Source organism: Castor canadensis, chromosome 7 (genome assembly GCF_047511655.1).
Source record: "Castor canadensis chromosome 7, mCasCan1.hap1v2, whole genome shotgun sequence".
NCBI classification, from domain to species: domain Eukaryota; kingdom Metazoa; phylum Chordata; class Mammalia; order Rodentia; family Castoridae; genus Castor; species Castor canadensis.
This window is the reverse complement of record NC_133392.1, coordinates 59,353,667-59,371,875: the sequence shown is the minus strand read 5'-3', so window position 1 is coordinate 59,371,875 and position 18,209 is coordinate 59,353,667. Positions and strand designations below refer to the sequence as shown.

The 18,209-nt window shown below is 38.4% G+C and overlaps 2 protein-coding genes across 8 annotated transcripts in view; one reads left to right on the top strand and one right to left on the bottom strand.

Annotated features, from left to right (window-relative positions):
* Positions 1-18,209, top strand: part of Slc25a16 (solute carrier family 25 member 16) — a 37,652-nt gene that overhangs the window by 9,026 nt on the left and 10,417 nt on the right. For 3 of the 7 annotated variants that reach the window (XM_074079009.1, XM_020177605.2, XM_020177603.2), the window contains exons 3-6: positions 1,331-1,464; positions 4,969-5,032; positions 15,959-16,080; positions 16,553-16,619. In XM_074079009.1, the coding sequence (XP_073935110.1) occupies positions 1,331-1,464; positions 4,969-5,032; positions 15,959-16,080; positions 16,553-16,619 (387 nt within the window). Of the gene's footprint in view, positions 1-1,327; positions 1,465-1,677; positions 1,751-3,907; positions 4,111-4,968; positions 5,033-11,718; positions 11,804-15,958; positions 16,081-16,552; positions 16,620-18,209 lie in introns of those variants that run through there. The other 4 variants (XM_074079011.1, XM_074079010.1, XM_074079014.1 and 1 more) reach the window with 4 other exon arrangements.
* LOC109695224 (NADH dehydrogenase [ubiquinone] 1 alpha subcomplex subunit 5) lies at positions 2,337-2,816 on the bottom strand. Its single transcript, XM_020177607.2, has one exon. The coding sequence runs from the start codon at positions 2,766-2,768 to the stop codon at positions 2,418-2,420; it is 351 nt and encodes a 116-aa protein (XP_020033196.2). The 5' UTR covers positions 2,769-2,816; the 3' UTR covers positions 2,337-2,417.

Here is an 18,209-nt window from a genome sequence, read left to right as displayed (position 1 = left end):
CTACAGTACATTATTTTGAAAGAACACATTCACATAACTTTTATTATGGTAAGTTCTCATTATTCTATTTGATTATTATTTGTTGTTAATATCTTATTGTGTCTAATTTATAAATGACGCTTTATCATAAGTATGTAATAAAGGAAAATGCATGGTGTACATGGGGTTTAATTCTGTCTGAGGTTTCAGACATCCACTGAGGGACTTGGACATACTCCCTTTGGATGAACAGGTATTTATTTCAATTTTTTTTTGTGGTACTGGGACTTGAATTCAGGGCCTCACACTTGCTAGGCAGGTACTCTCCACTTGAGCCATGCCTCCAGCGCATAAGCAGATATTTAAAGAGGGACTAATTGGATTAGTAATTGATGTTAACAGAGTAATGAACAAATCAATATATGGACCATACCATAGCCTTTTTCATCAATATTTGAATCTAAGTGAAATATCCTAATAATGAAATCTGCCCCCCCATTGAAACAAATTTTATTTTTGTGGTATTGAGATTGAACCCAGGGCCACTTGAGCTACACCCCCATCCCTTAAATAATTTTAACTGATAGACTTTATTTTTTTTTGGTGCTGGTTGTCAAACTCAGTGCCTCACACCACTGAGCTACACACCAGCCCCCATACCTAGTCTTTTGATTTGCTTGTTTTATTTAGTAGTTTTTTTATGTAAAAAATAATACATATCTGGGTCAGTCTGAGAAGCTTTCGTTCATCCTTTCAGGTAGAGTTGATCAGTCATCTTCAGTGCGATATTACTATCTTACACATACACACTCACACACATTTTGGTGGTACTGGGTTTTGAACTCAGGGCCTCATGCTTGCTAGGTGAGTGTTCTACCACTTGAGCCACTCCACCAACCTTTTTTGTGTTGGGTATTTTCAAGACAGGGTCTCCTGAACTATTTGCCTGGGCTGCCTGTGAACCATGATCCTCCTGATCTCTGCCTCCTGAGTAGTTAGGATCACAGGTGTGCACCATTGGAGCCTGGTCACATATTTCTGTTGTTAATCTTCTTTTGATTTTTTGTGGTTTTGCTATAGTTATGAGAATAACTTACTATAATTTGTAGCTGTTCTTGCTACAGTGAGTTTTATAGTTTATATGAGTGAGGCTTATTTTTATAATTTGAGTATGTGATATATTTTAAGTAGGTTTATCTGTTACATAGAAATTGCTATTTGTGTATTTTCTCAAGCAAAATTATGTTATGAATAATGGTGTAGTAATCTCTATCAGTGATTGTTGTCAAATTTTTAATTTAGATGATTTTCCCTGTTTTAATAGTATTTTCTAAAATCTTTCTAAAAATAGGAGTATTTTCTACACTTCGTGCTGTTCCCCAAAAGGAAGGTTACCTTGGATTGTATAAAGGAAATGGTGCAATGATGATTCGAATCTTCCCCTACGGTGCAATCCAGTTTATGGCATTCGAGCATTATAAAACGGTAGTTCGGTTTTCTTCTTTTCTCTTCAGTGTCCTTGGTTCCTACCTGATATTTGCTTTGAATTTTTTTTTTTTCATTTGAGACAGGATCTCCATATATATCCCAGGCTGACCTTGAACTTGAAATCCTTCTGCCTCTCCCTCCCAAGTGTTGGTTTTATAGACATGTACCACCATGCCCAGGCTTGAAATTCTTTTTTTCTTTTTTTTTTAGTGCTGGGAATTGAACCCAAGACCTTGTGCATACTATACTTTCAACTTTAAAATTATATTGGATGATGAATAAAGTAATGCCTTTTTAATTTAATTCTATATTTTATTATTTTTTTTGTGTGTGGTGTTGGTGCTTGAACTCAGGGCATTGTACTTGCTAGGCAGGTACTCTACCTCTTGAGCCACTTGCCAGGTCTTTTTTTTTTTTTTTTTTTTTTTACTTTTATATATTTTATTTTTATATATATATCATTCCAAATTAACAATTTAAAATTTTATCAAACTATTTTGACACTATTCTCAAAATGGAACACCTTCACTCTCATGAGCTAACTTCAGTTATCAATACATTTATTCACACATAACAAAGTTCCTTCTCTTTTTTCCAGAATAAAAGAAATTAAGTAATGTGCTGAAGACACTACTAAAGATACTTCACCTTTCAACTGTGGCCTCTGCACTGAATACTTCTAAGAACTTTTCTAATTAATTTTCAAGTCTTCCCACAACCTTTCTGTTCAAAGAAATACTGTCTTTGAACTAATCTGAGTAGATACTATGCAAATCAAAAACTGAACCACAAACCCTATGAAAATAGTAACAAATTTTAAAGTCTCCTAGGTTTGTCCTGTATTAATTTTCTTGATTACAACATGTCAATAATATGAACACACTTTTAATATAACAGTACATTTAATTACATCAGTTTGCCATCAACCTATCAGAGACATTTAAAGATAATTATATTGGCCATTTCCACTGGTTAGCAGGAGGCTCTTCCACTAATGGCTCCCATGGTTTCCACTGCAACATTTTTTTCGCCAAGCTTAGTTCATTTTCAGCCTGACGAATCACCTCTTCTATTTGGCCTCCCTGAAGTTGGTCTTCCAATTTTTTAACATCTGGTTCCACTTCAACCATACCCAGCTTCTCATTTGTAATCTGTTCAGTATATTTTCTACATGCTACATTTTTAGGGAACTGATTAAGAACATCGAGAATCTTTGCATACAATATTCTTAGTCTATCATGCGGAGAGTCACTCACAGCCAATCCCGTGAGGCCGGTGGTCTTCTTCAGGAGACCCGCCATGACAGCGCCGAAGAGCGCACGCCGCACAGCCCCCTGGGAGCCTGGATCAGACCAGCTCCGCCAGGTCTTTTTTGTGATGAGTTGTTTTGAGATAGGGTCTCAAGAACTATTTACTGGCTTCGAGCCATGATCTTCCTGAGTAGCTAGTATTACAAGTGTGAGACACCAGCGCCCAGCATGTCTTTTTTAAGGAATAAGATTTTTTTTTTTGTGATACTGGGGCTTGAATTCAGGATCTGCACCTTGAGCCACTCCACCAGCCCTTTTAGTGAAGGGTTTTTTTGAGCTAGGGTCTCTCAAACTGTTTGCCTGGGCTGTCTTTGAACCGCCATCTTCCTGATCTCTGCCTCCTGAGTAGCTAGGATTACAGACGTGAGCCCCTGGTGCCTGACCAAGAAATAAGATTTGAGAGAGTTTAAATTTTTAAATATAACTTGTTTTTGGAGTTACTGATTCCATAATTGTTAACTATTTGTGAATGTGTTCTGTATGTTCACGCTTACGAAGAAATTGTCTTTCAAAAAGATAGCAATAAATCCATTTAATAGTTTTATTTACTTATTTATTTTTTGATAGGACAGGGGTTGAACCCAGGGCTTTATGCTTGCAAAGCAGGCTCTCTACTGCTTGAGCCACACCTCCAATACATTTTGGTCTGGTTATTTTGGAGATGGGTTCTTGTGGACTATTTGCCCAGGTTTGCCTGGAACCTTGATCCTCCTGTTGTCAGTCTCCCAAGTTGCTAGGATTATAGGCATGAGCCATTAGCACCTTGCTTTTCACTTGTGTGGCAGATGCTCTACCACTGGAGCCACACTGCTGGCCCTGTAGTATATTCTTCAGTTGCATGAGAGGAACACTGTGTCTTTGAAATTTTCTTTGCCATATATATCACATCATATATACATAACACACACACACACACACACACACACACACACACACACATATTATATATTGGTTGTTGCTTTTTGCTATGTTGGAGGTTGCACCCATGACCTTGAGTGTGATAGGCAAGGCTATACCATTGAGCCACATAATCCCAGTACTGGATTTTCTTATTAAATAAGACTGTGAAACCAAATTGTGAAAGTCTATTTTGAAATGTTAACAGCTTATTTTTTTTTTTTTGGCTGCAGTGTGGTTTGAACTCAGGGCCTCACCCTTGTTAGGCAGGCACTCTTACTGCTTGAGCCACTCTGCCAGCCCACCAGATTGTCTTGACATTCTCATCAAGTTTCCCGTCTCTGGCTGAAAGGTTATTCCTTCAAACATTACCTGAACCAAAGGATTATCTTACATTGAAAAGGAAGCAGTTAAAGTGAGAAAAATGTTCTAGCTGGTTAGTCATTATTCATGCTGTTGGTATACGAACACTTCATTGTCTATAGATGCTTTTTACTTCTACTACTCTGATTTTAAGGGTTTATGGTTAATGTTGTAATTCTAAACTCCATAATTCTAAGCTTGATTGCTCCTGTAAAAGTGAAAGAAATTAGAGCACAGGCTATAGAAGATATCTCTTTGTATTGTGATATACTACCCAGCTTTGTATAATTATGCTCATTTCATTCCTATTTATTACTGTGTTTTACTATTCCCACAATTTAAAAAAAATAAATATTATTAGACAATGAAATGGGCAGCATTTTTTTTTGGTGGCACTGGAATTTGAACTCAAGGCTTCATACTACTAGGCAGGTGCCCTACCTTGATTCACCCTGCCACCACTTTTTGCTCTGGTTATTTATTTTATTTTATTTTATTTTATTCATATGTGCATACAATGTTTGGGTCATTTCTGCTCTGGTTATTTTAGAGACAGGGTCTCACTTTTTGCTCAGGCTGGCCTGTAATGGGATTTTTCTATTGTAGGCTTTCCACTGTTGCTGGGATGATAGGCACATGCTGCTGTGTCCAACTATTGGTTGAAATGGGGGTCTCACTAACTTTTTGCCTGGGCTGCCTCAAAATGTGATCCTCCCAATCTCAGTCACCCAAGTACCTAGGATTATAGGCATGAACCGTTGGTGCCTGGTTCAGTGGGCAGCATTTAAAACAGTGGCTGGACACGTAGAGCATATGCCCAGTATACATAATGTTCTGAGTTTGATATCCAGCCCTGCAAAATAAATAAATAAATAAATAAATAAATAAATAAAATGTGTCTTATTTTGAATTAAATGTTTTTGGTTTCTAGTTCATTACTACAAAATTGGGAGTTTCTGGTCATGTGCACAGATTAATGGCTGGATCCATGGCAGGTAAGAGTAGTAGGTATATTTTATGTTTGAAAAATTAATTTTCTATTTAAATACTTAATTTGGTTTAAATAATGTGTGATATTGGTTAAGTAGCACACATTTATCTTTCTATACTCAGTTACATAAGAAATCATTAATATCCAAATTCAAAAAGAATATTTTACAGTGGAGGGTAAGGAATAGTCTAAACTTACAACTGTGTGAAAAGCATGTATCCCATTTGACAATTCAGTCTGGAATTTTATCCGGTTTTTTTCTTCAAAAATTAAGAAAATATATAGTTGGGCATAGTGGCACATGCCTGTAATCCCAACACTTGGGAGGCTGATATAGGAGGATCTGGAGTTTGAGGCCAACCTGGGGGCTACATAGGGAGTCTCTGTTTCAGAAAAAACAAAACCAAAACAAGAAACACTAACAAAAGGACAATACTATGAGAAAAATATGGTAATTATTCTCATTTTATAAAAGAGAAATTTTAGTGTTTCTAAATCTTGGAATTTATAATTTTTTGGGCATCACTTTAAAATTTTCTGTCTCCTGAATTTACAAGTGAACAAAGTCCTTTCTTTGAAGATTGTAGGAAAGATGAAGTAGGATTATGAATGAGTTAAATACTGAAGACTTTGTATCATTTTATATTATGACACATGATTATTGATATACAAGTTCTTGTATTGATATACAAGTTCTCTTAAATTGTATATCTAATTTCACTTTTCTGAGCTTAAAGACAATAGCATCAGTGCTTCAATATTATATTAGAAAATGACAATAAAGAAGAAGAGCTTTAGTTATAAATTTTAGTTTTTAAAGGCAAATTCTTTTAATTGTTTTTTTTTGGTTCTACTGGGGCTTGAGCTCAAGGTCTCATGCTACCTAGACAGGCGCACTGCCACTTGAGCCATTCCCCCTGCAGGCAAATGCTTTTAAAAATTCTAGCTTTACCAATAGAACATGCCAGTACTATCCAATATTTCTATTTTTCTTCCATGTTTAAGTAATTACAGTTTACCTTTTGTTCCTATTACTTAAACATGTGAAATGAATGTTCTGATTCACTTATATTTGCTATATTTGCTTCTGTTCCTTGCTGGCCTTTAAATGTAACTTTGGAAATTTTATATTTGTCAAAAAAGTGGTGTTTTTTTTAATGATAATTTCTATACGTCTTATTTCAAACCTTTTTTGAACTTCAATCCTTTGCCTCATTCTACAATTACAATCCAGTACATGCTGAATCCCAGTCTGCCAGGAAAAGGAATAACTTCAGAGTAGAGGTTTGTATATTTAAGAGAAGATCTTTTCTGTGTATGTTTCAGTTATCTGAAATATATGTGGCTCGGCCAGTTCCCATGGAAGTAAGGGTGACAAGATAAAGACGAGAAAAACAGAAGACAGGTGCTAGAACCTAGTTGTCATGAACTGAGTTCTGCTTGTTGCCTTCTATGCTCTACTGCTTGGTGCTCTGGGTTTGTTTATTTATTTATTTATTATTCATACGTGCATACAAGACTTGGGTCATTTCTCCCCCCGCCCCCACCCCCTCCCGGTGCTCTGGGTTTTGAGGGAGGGAACACTCCTGGATCCTGGCTCGTCTCCATTATTCACCACCCTTTGGCCATGGGTAGATTACATAAGTCCTCTGTAACTTGCTCACCTGCTTGTTAGAGTGGAGGTTGTGTTCTCTGTGTGTCTTTCTGCTTTTGTCTCTGTCTCCTTCCCTCTCAAAACCTTTATTTCATATAAAATCAGTATTTGCATAATTAGAATAAGGCAAATGCATTCTTGAGTAATTTACAGTATAAATTTTTTTGACTGATTTATAGTATAATTATTTTGAGTAATTTATAATATAAAAGACTTCAATAAACATGAGCGTTCCAGAGTCGTTTGAGTATTTGTCTATATGTCTGTGTGAATCTTCTGTTGTCTTTTTTGGTAGGAATTCTGTTTTCTTCTTAATCCTTCCCTTTCCTACATATATTCCATTTTTTTTTCTTTGTCAGTACTGGCATTTGAATTCAGGGCCTTGAGCTTGCTAGGCAGTCATTCTATCACTTGAGCCACTCCTCCAGCCCTTTTTTGCTTTTTAGTTATTTTTCAGGATGGAGTCTTGTGTTTTTCTCTGGATAGCCCTTGGATGAGATCCTCCTACCAATTGCCTGCCACATAGCTGGAGTCATGACCAACTTATTAGTTGAAATGGGGGCTCTCACTAACTTTTTGCCTAGGCTGATCCTCTCTGCCTCTTGAGTAGCTGTGATTATAGGTGTGAGCTGTTGTGCCTGGCTTTGCAATCTTCATAAAACGCTGGATCAATGTAGTAAGAAGTTAGACATTCTTTTAATGCAAAATTTTGTTTCTGGCATTTTACTACCATAAAGGACAGTCCTTACAACATTTAGTAAAATTTTGAACTTGTTCAGAACACCTTTCTCTAGCCTTTTTTCTTATTATTTTAGGGATTAGAATGCCTGAGATGCTGCTTTGCAGTATTGAGTGCCATCTTGACTGGCAGAGAAGGCAGCTGCTCAGTGACTCCTGGGCAGGGAATTCATTATTCTTCTTGTCTCATTTGGATCATAGGAAAGTTTTGAATTATAAATTTTAGAGTAATTTTCAAAATATTTAACAATCACTATAGCAAAGAAAGTCAATCAGAGCAGAGATCGACATCAAGCAGTCAGAATTGAGTGGTACAGCTCAGTGTCTTTTTAAAAGTTTTTTGGTGGGACTAGGGTTTGAACTCGGGGCTTCATGTTTGCCAAGCAGATATTCACAAAGCAGGTGTTTGTAAAGCATGTGCTCTTCTGCTTGAGCAAGGCCTCCAGTCCATTTCTCTCTGGTTATTTTGGAGATAGGGTCTGGCAAACTATTTGCTGGGGCTGTCCTCAAATTGTGATCCTCCCGATCTCAGCTTCCAAGTAGCTAGGATTATAGGCATGAGCCATTGGCACCTTGACCAGTGATTATTATTAGAACAGGTTGCACACTGTACTTTAGAGAATCTTAAAAATATTTGGAGGCAATTTCCCAAATAGTTTTACCTTTAAAAGGGAATTCTAGGGGTGGTACTGGAGGAAAAATAAAATAAAAATAAAAGGGAATATTCTATCCATCTTAAGTACTGGCCAGAATTCAAAAACAGTAAGCTTCCTACATATTTGCAAAAATTGCTCTTCTGAGCTGATGGTCCAACTCTTGAATTTTTTAAAATTGGAACTTTAAGTTCTAATTAATAGAACCTGTGTCTTGATTTGCATGTATAGTATTGCGGAGTTGCATGATAAACAGACCTCTGCTGTCTTGCCCTTTTATTCTTTTTCTTACATGGCACAGTTGACAGATCTATGCCTCTTTCCTTCCTTCCTTCCTTCCTTCCTTCCTTCCTTCCTTCCTTCCTTCCTTCCTCCCCTCCCCTTCTCTCCCTCTCTCTTCCTTCCCTCCCTCCCTCCCCTTTCCCTCCTTCCCTCCTTTTGTTTTGTTTTTGTGATGCTGGGGATTAAGCCCAAGGTCTCAAGCATGCTAGGTAAGCACTCTACCACTGAGATATGTGACATTTATGACACACAGGTGTTCTTTTGGTTAGTGATGATTGCAGTTGTAGCTCTTGAGTGTTACAACTGAATTATGTCTCCCTAGAACCATTTCTAAGAGTGATTTTGTTATTACACTCATTAGAGATCAAACACAGCTATACATAGGTGCATATTGGTTGTTTATAACTTATATTTAATTAAGATCAAAGCAATGATTTACTTCCAAAGGATAGTGTAGTTGAATTGTACTCCCTTAGACACATACCCAAGAGTAATTTTTCTTAACTATGTGGCTTAGCTTTTCTGTCTTTAATGCATTGTCTAAAGGGCCGGTTAGTTCAGTTGGCTAGAACGTGGTGCTAATAATGCATTGTCTTAGTCTGTCTTCTTTTCTGTTGCTATAGAAAAATACTTGAGGCTGGGTACTTTATAAAGATAAAAGGTTTATTTGTTTCACAGTTTTGGAAGCTGAAAGTCCAAGATTCTGTTCAGGATGAGGCAGGAGACCAGAGGGATTCATGGATCGGTCTTGTTCCTTTTGTAATAAGTCATGCTCATAGGAACTTACTTGCATCCTGAGAGAACTACATTAATTCTTTGTAAACATGTTGCCCCTAATGGCCTAACTACCTTTCACCAGTTCCCACCTCCTAAAAGCTCCACCACCTCTCAATATCTCTATACTGAGGGCCAAGCTTCCAGCACATTAACCTTTGAGGGACACACTAAAGCCATAGCATGTCCTTCCTTTGTATAAAGTATGTATTTAGAGCCTGTGTGTTTTTATGACACCTCAGTCTCTGAATATATGTGTGGGTTCTGGATGCTCTTTACACCATGGCAGCCTCACATGGAGATGGAGGGATGGCTTGCTGAGAGGGAAGCCATGTCTGAAAATTCAAGTCTGTTCCCATATTCATATTGACCTCAAGAGGAAGGAGATGTTGATGAGGGTCTGTGTGCAATTTCTAACCTTTTCTTCTCTTTTATTCTCTCGTAATGTTAGATCCTTTTCAAAAATGTCCTATGCATTCCATTCTGTAGCAGAATAAAGACATCAAATTTACTTTCTTTTTTTTTTTTTCTGTGATACTGGGGCTTGAACTCAGGGCTTTCACCTTGAGCCAGTCCACAAGTCCTGTTTTTGTGAAGGGTTTTTCAAGATAGGGTCTCGAGGAACTATTTGCCCAGGCTGGCTTTGAACAGTGATCCTTCCGATCTCTGCCTTCTGACTAGCTAGGATTACAGACATGAATCACTGGTCCCTGGCTCAAATTTACTTTCTGAATATGATTGCTAAAGTTTTAGTGAGCAAGGATTGTTTTTCGTCTTTGCTGTGCAACCAGAGGCTTTTGTTTTAATTTTTTGTTTAAGCATGCAGTGAGTATGTTGAATAGATTATAGAAGGTAATGTTCAGCTGTGTTATCAATAACACTACCACTGCCCAGTACTGCTATATTTAGATATAATAGCAAGTGGGAGTGTGATGGCCCATGCCTTGCAGGAGGATTTCAAGTTCAAGGCCAGCTAAGGTTAGTGAGACTTTGTCTTAAAAAAACACAAACAAACAAGAACCACATAGAAATATTAGCAAGATGTAGTTGGTTAAAGTATGTTCTTAGGCTTCCCACATTTCCTGGGATTCTAGACTATAAAGAGAATAAGAGAATGAGAATTTAGAGAAAAAAGTCTCACTTGGTTTGATGAATCATTAAGTCCTTCCTTCCTCCTTCCCTCCCTCCATCTTTTCCTTTCTTCCTTCCTCCCTCACTTTCTCCTATGGTACTGAGGTTGAACTGAGGGCCTCATGCTTACTAGGTAGATTCTCTACTGCTTGAGCCACTCCGCCAGCTCACGTTCTCAGGTTCTTTTTTTGTGGTACTAGGGTTTGACCTCGGTCTCCACCTTGAGCCACTCCACCAGCCCTTTTTTGTGATGGTTTTTTTCAGATAGGGTCTCACGAACTATTTGCCTGGGCTGGCTTCTAACTGTGATCCTCCTGATCTCTGCTTCCAAAGTAGCTAGGATTACAGGTGTGAGCCACCGGCGCCTGGCAAGTTCTCAGTTTCTTGATTCAAGAGAGGAAAGGGAAAAGTTTGCACAAACACAAAAATTGAACACAGGGAGGCTCTGACCCCACAGGGAGACACACCATATAGTGAGGCCCACTCCATAAGGAAGCTCCCACCACATGGGGAGGCCTACCCTATAGGGAGGCTCCAGACACACTGGACCAAACTTAGAGCAGCATCCAGCAGCAATACCCATTTGTGTTCTACATCTTGAACCTTGTAGTTACCATGGCCTCCCTCACCTTCCTAGCTGGACATGGCTTCATCTGCTTTTTCTAGCATATGGAATTCCAGGACAGCCTCTACTCCTAGGATGTACATCACAAGTGGGGGAGCCTGTCACTGCCTGGGCCCTAGACTCACAGAAGTCTGGGTAAACTCACTCTCTGGCTACTTTAAGACAATGAGGCTTGTTAAGGTCAGGAACTCCAATATAGCAAGGGGATTTGAAAGGTGGTGTACCAGCATACACCACTAGTGCCCACCTCTGATGTCATACTGGACATTAATCCTGCTCAGCTATAAGTCAAAAGGGTTTCACTCATTAGGCCCAAAGGATCCCAGAAAAGGTTGTGAAGAATGCACAGGTTTTACTCCATTTGCATGCAGTGCTGAGAACTAAATGCCTTTGGTCTAAACAGGAGACCAGGACACCCTTCTGTCTTGGCTACATAGTGGTAAAGCAAGTCCACAGAAGGAGAGGGCTGGAAGGTGATTCATACTCCTGTTGGCTCAACCTGGCCATCCTACCCATGCATCGGGGGAAATGTTGGTTTCATGGTTTTAGTAAGGTTCAAGGCAGGCCAAACTTTAGCTCCAGCAGTTGGCAGAGTGAGTTATTTGGGAGAAAACAAATGGGAAGCCCAAGACCTTGAAGCACAGGTCTTTCTTTCTTCCTATCTCTTGCTCAACACCCCCCCTCCCAATGCTGCTTAATAATGTGGAACTTGCTGCTTGGGGGAGAGCCAAGTCTCTAACTTCATAGACATTGGTGAGAGCAAATTTAATAAAGCCGAAAATGATAAAAAAAATCAAAAGCACATTTCAGCTTGATTGAGTCTCATTGCTTCCTGGTAGGTGAAGATCCTCTCCTCTTTGTACTGGATTGTAGTTGTAAAATGGGGGAAGAGGAAAATTGTCACCACTACTGTTTAAGGTAAGTAGTGTCTGATTTCCCTCATTTCATCATGGAGGTTTTTTTTGGCCATCCTATAAGTAGTGGAGTAAGGAGTATATAAGTGGAGAAAAGGGGACCAAATGGGAGACAGTAGTTTTATGAATCAGAAATCCTAGTCACCCTCTGAATGACTGGTATATATGTCAGTCTGATTACTCATTGTCCAGCTGGGTTCTACTGTTACCAACTACTCTACAATAACCCTCTGGTTGTGCTTCCCTTCTTATTCTAATAAAAGCATTGATGAGTAGGAAAGGGAGAGAGGAGGACTGGGGAGCCCAGTAAGTAGTAAACAAATGATTTAATTCTCAAAGGAGAGGATCAAAAAATTATTTGAGCCAGATGCCCATGACTCATGTCTGTACTTCTAGCTACTCAGGAGGCAGAGATCAGTAAGATCAAGGTGAAAAGCCAGCACTGGGCAATTAGTTTGAGACCCTTTCTGGAAAAAAACCCATCACAAAAATAGGGCTGGTGGAGTGGCTCATGGTGTAGGTCCTGAGTTCAAACCCCAATACCACAAAAAAAAGAAAGAAAAAAAAATCATTTGAAATACAATAGACTGGAACAACAATTAGCTCACATTTATATATGCCATTTACTTTGTTGCTGGAATTACTTTAAGCATTTATCTGTATTAACTCAATCTTCCTAAGTCTCTAATTTGGGTACTCATTTATTATAATATTCATTTTATAGAAAATGAAACTAAAGCCCAGTTTAAGTAACTTGTTCAAGGTCATGTAGGTAGTTAGTGACAGTCTGATTTGAATCTAGGAGGTGCACTCTGGAGTTTATACTCTTGACTTCTTTTGATTCTTTTGACCGATGACTGTAAGTTAAAAAAAAAGTTTAATAATAAAGTAATGCAAAATAAATTAGTTAAAAAATGAGGAAAGTCATCAAGTCAAGAAAATAATGCTAATGCTGGGTTACTTGACAGTTAGACTATATATATACATAGGGCCCCAGCAAAGCAGGGACTCCAAAAATAAAGAGTGAAACATTTTTCAGACATTGATCTGATTTATTTTTTCTTTCAGTACTAGGGATGAAATCCAGGGTGTGGTGCATGCTAGGAAAGTGCTCCACCACTGAGCCATAACCCCAGGCCAACATATGGTATTTTTTAACAGGGATAGGGATGAGTGCTGGTGGCTCACACCTATAATCCTAGCTATTTGAGAGGCTGAAATTGGGAGGATCGAGGTTCAAATTTCTCAAGACCCCATCTTCAAAATAACCAGAGCAAAATGGGCTGGAGGTATGGCTCGAGGTAGAATGCCTGCTTTGTAAGTGTAAAGCCTTGAGTTCAAACTCCAGTCACACCAAAAAAAAAAAAAAAAAAAAAAAGGAGGGGGGATAGGAAAGGAATCACAATCAGAGAGTTTTATAACAAAGTGGTCATTATGGGGAAAATGTAGTTAAAAATCTTCAAACTTATTTTACAGTGTAGTCCTTTTCATTTTCTACTGGTATATATTAATTGTACAGAGTGATGGGTTTCATTGTGATATTTCCATACATGCATGTAATGTACTTGGATCATATTCATCAAGTGAATATGATCCCCAAATCCCTCCAACACCAACCCCATAGTTTTTTTGTTTTTTTGAGGTACTGGGGTTTGAAGTCATGGCTTCATGCTTCCTAGACAGGCGCTCTACCACTTGAGCCACTTTGCCAGCCTGCTTATTTTTAGTTTGGCAGTACTGGAGCTTGAACTCAAGGCCTTGGGCTTGCTAGATAAGCATCCTAGCAACTTAAATCTCCCCCAACCCCAATCCTTTTTGCTTTAGTTATTTTTCAGGTATGACATTTTTGCTCAGGGCCAGCATTGACCAAAATCCTCCTAACTCTCCTTGTAGTATAGCTGAGATTATGGTTTACCCACCGGGCCCTGCTTGTTCTTTGAGATAAGGTCTCATTTACTTCTTGCCTAGTTTGCCCTCAAACCTTAATCTTCCTATCTCTACTTCCCAAATAGCTAGGATTACAGTGTTGTTTTTAATTTGGACAATGCAGGACATGATAATCATTTCTACATTTAAAGTTTCTAAAAATCTAAATCTAACACTGTAGAGGGCTTTGTAATTCTGTGCTTTAAGTGAAGGGTACAATATGATTATTATAGGAATATTCCTCATTTCCCCAACATGCCAATGAAAAGTAAGCATCTAAAGTCCTTGGATGGATTTTTAAGATTCATAAGAGAACAAAATAATGTTAAGAATATCTGCCTCATCTTCCAGGGATTAAAATTATCAGGCACATCGTTAAGTTCCTTTCAGGAAAATGAACACAACAACAAAACCTGGCAATTTTTACATGCTTGTCAACAGGTTCTGTTTTTCTTTAGGAAGAAGACTTGGTTGCGTACTGTGCACCATATAAAGACATGGTACGATAAACTGAAAAGTTGTAGACCTAAATCATGAGTTAGCCCTTCTGGGAATCCAATTCCTTAGTGTTGCACTATTGTAGCTAATGCCTGCTTTGCCTTTACAGATTTCTGGGTATACCTGCTTTCTGCCAGTTTATCATTGTGGCCACTTCATTGATTCACACAGTTATTTCTTACTGAACCACTTGAAGCTAGTAAGAAAGCAATGAGAAAGCGTGGGAACATGTGAGAAGGAAGGAACAAAGTACGAGTGAGAGAGGGAAGACCAAAGTGATCCAGATCAGGAATGAGAAAAAATAAGAGAGTTGTAAAAATTTATGGAAGTTGTAATAATATGATAGAGATGACTTGGGAAGATTTATACCAGTTAAATCTGATATTTACCCAAATTGTGTCAGCATGATCAAACCTTAAAATGACTAGCCTTTTGAGTCTGTTTTACATTTGTTATTATTATTAATTTTGGGGGTTGGTGCTGAGGATCAAACCCCAGGGCTTTGCACATGCTCAGACTGCTTTACCACTGAGTTATCTCACCCTAGCCCTTGGAGGGTAAGTTCTATTAAAAGCCTCACCCTTTGATTCAATAATTCTATTTTAGGAATTCATGAGTAATGGAAATGATACACAAAAATATTTAGTTATAATAACATTCCATAAAGCATATGTTTTTTGTTTTTGTTTGTTTGCTTTTTCAGCAGTACTGGGGCTTGAACTCAGGGCCTCACACTTGCTAAGCATGCACTCTACCACTTAAGCCATTCTGCTCACCATGTTTTAGTTTTCTGATACAGGGTTTTGCCTTACACCCCAGCCTGGCCTCTGATTCACAGTCCTTCTGACTTAGCATTCTGAATGCTGGGATTATAGGCTAACATGCCTGGCTTTTTTTTTTTTCAGAGTGGGAATCAAATCCAGGGTCTTGTGCATGCCAGCTTACCAAACCATGTTTGCTTACACGTCCCAAATGTCTAGTAGGATTGCTTTAGTGAATTACAGTATATTAAATTTGTTCTGATAATAGGGAGAGATATTCTCAATATAAAACAAAATATGAAAAATTGGCAACATGGCTGGTGGAGTGGCTCAAGTGGAAGAGCACCTGCCGAGCAAGCATGAGGTCCTGAGTTCAAATGCCAGTACTGACCAAAAAAAGGAAATTAGCTACAAAATAGAATTATCACAAGTTTTAAGTATAGATGTGTGCATGCATGTGTGTAATTGTACATATATAAACTGTCTAAAAGATTAGGTAATAAATATTAGAGGATAAATATGTACGTGTTTTAATATTTTCGTTTATCTGTAGTTCCTAATTTTTTGTTTTTATTTTTGGTGGGCCTAGGGTTTGAACTCAGGGCTTCCTTCTCTCAAAGCAGGCACTTGAAACAGTGCTGTATTACTTGAGCCACTCTGTCAGCCTTTAACAATTTTTAACAGGTTTTATTATAGATTTTTTTTTTAAATCTCATGATCCTCTTATCCTGTGCTATTTTGGTGCTAACAATATAACTTACTAATGGGAAGAATATTTTTACAAACCGACTTTTTACTTATTATATTGTGTTCTAGCTGATGATATTATTGTATAAGTCAGTCATTAATACCACCTTTGATTTCTTAGGGTTTCATCATTGCTATACTACTGAGAGCATTGATAATGATAAGGAAGATGTATACATGTATATGTCAAAAAGTTTTATACAATTAAGTTTCTACTTTCTTTTCAGGTATGACTGCAGTTATCTGTACTTACCCACTTGACATGGTTAGGGTACGTCTAGCATTCCAGGTGAAAGGAGAACATACCTATACAGGAATTATTCATGCATTCAAAACCATTTATGCAAAGGTATTTCATTTTTGCCTTTCTTGGTTATAACATGTCCACTTATTTCTTTCTTTATTTTTGCAATTCTAGGGTTTTAATTCAGGGCCTATACCTTGAGTCACTCCACCAGCCCTTTTTTTTGTGTGTGTGGTGGGTTTTTTCAAGATAGAGTCTCAAGAACTGTATGCCCGGGCTGGTTTCGAACCTCGATCCTCCTGATCTCTGCCTCCCAAGTAGCTAGGATTACAGGTGTGAGCCACCGGGGCCTGGTTAACAACTTGTCCTTTTATATTTAGGAAAATATTTTGAATGATATCTAAGTTTTCTTTTATTTGTAATTATTGATGTTGATAATAATAATTATGAAAGCCCATCTTTGTGATCCTGTGTGGGTTCTCAAATAATATTTCCATTGCATTATATGCTTTTGTTCTGTGATATCTATCAGAATGAGCACAATGTAATCTCACTTTTAATTTTCCTTTACTCAAAGGAAGGTGGTTTCCTTGGATTTTACAGAGGCCTGATGCCTACTATATTAGGAATGGCTCCATATGCAGGTAAGTTTCACATTTGGCAGAATTCTGGGTTGTGTTTGAATTATGTCACCCATGTTTTTTTTTGAAAGTGGTAGCATGAAAAGATGCTATCTCAAAAGATCTTTCACTTAAGTGAAGACAAAATGATTCATATGTGGTCGTACAATATCTTGTCTACTTTTCATGTACAATGAGTAGAAAGGTACTTTTACATCATTTTGGCAGTTCTGGGGTTTGAACTCAGGGCTTCACATTTGCTAGGTAGGCACTCTATTGCTTGAGCCATGCATCAGCCCTTTTTGCTCTGGTTATTTTGCGGATAGGGTCTAGCATTTTGCTTAGGCCAGCCTGGACCACAGTCCTCTAATTTTAGTTTTCTTGCTAAAGCTGAGATGACAGGCATGTGCTACCACACCCAGCTTTTTTCCATTAAGATGGGGTCTTGCAAACTTTTGCCCAGGCTTGCTGGGCATGAGCCATTGGTGCCTGGCAGGATTCAAGTTTTAAGAGCATGTAAATTAAAAGAAAGGGTTGAAGCTGGGCCAGGTGGCACATACTATAGGTAAAAGAGATGAGACAAGAGGACTGCTTGACCCAGGAGTTTGGGTCCAGCCTTGAGCAACAGAGTGAGAGGTTATCTCTTAAAAAAAAAAAAATCCAGGTGCTGGTGGCTTACACTTGCAATCCTAGCTATTTAGTAGACTGAGATCAGAGGATCACAGTTCTAGGCCAGCTGGACAAAAAAGTTTATGAGACTCCATCTCAACCATAGTTGGGCATGGTGATGCATTCCTCTCATCCCTGCTACTGTGGGAAACCTAAAATCGGAGGGTCACTGTCTAGACCAGTCTGGATAAAAAGTAAGACCCTATCTCTAAAATAACCAGAGCAAAACGGGCTAGAGGTATGGCTCAAGCAGTTGAACACCTTCCTAGCAAGTGTAAAGCCCTGAGTTCTAACTCCTGTACCACCTGGGAGAAGAAAAGTCAAGTTTAAAAGTGATTTTTCCCCCCTCATTTCTTTTCTTTTCTGGTCTTTTCCTTTTTGTTTTGGTTTTCTTTTGAGATAGGGTCTCACTGTGTAGTCTACAATGCACTTAAAGTAACCATTCTCCTGCTTCATCCTCCCAAGTGCTGGGATCACAGGTGTGCACCAGCATGCCCAGTTTATATTTCCTTTTCTGTGGAGTACCTGCTTATATATTTTGCCTATTTTTCTATTGAGTTGTCTTTTTCTTATTGGTTTGGTTTAACCTTTGTATAATTTGATTATCAACTTATTATTTATGCATGTTTAAAATATTTTCTCCCGCCAGGTGCCAGTGGCTCATGCCTGTAATCCTAGCTACTTGGGAGGCAGAGATCAGGAGGATTGCTGTTTGAAGCTTGAGTTTCAAAGCTAGCTGGGCAAATAGTTCTCGAGACCCTATATTGAGAAAACCCATCATACATACAAAAAAAAAGGGCTGGAGTGGCTCAAGGTTCAGACCCTGAGTTCAAACACCAGTACCGCAAAAAAAGCCTTTTCTTCCTCCCCCCAGACTGGGCTTTGAACTAAAGGCTTTGTGTTTGTTAGGCAAGTACTGTATAACTTGAGTCATGTCCTCAGTTC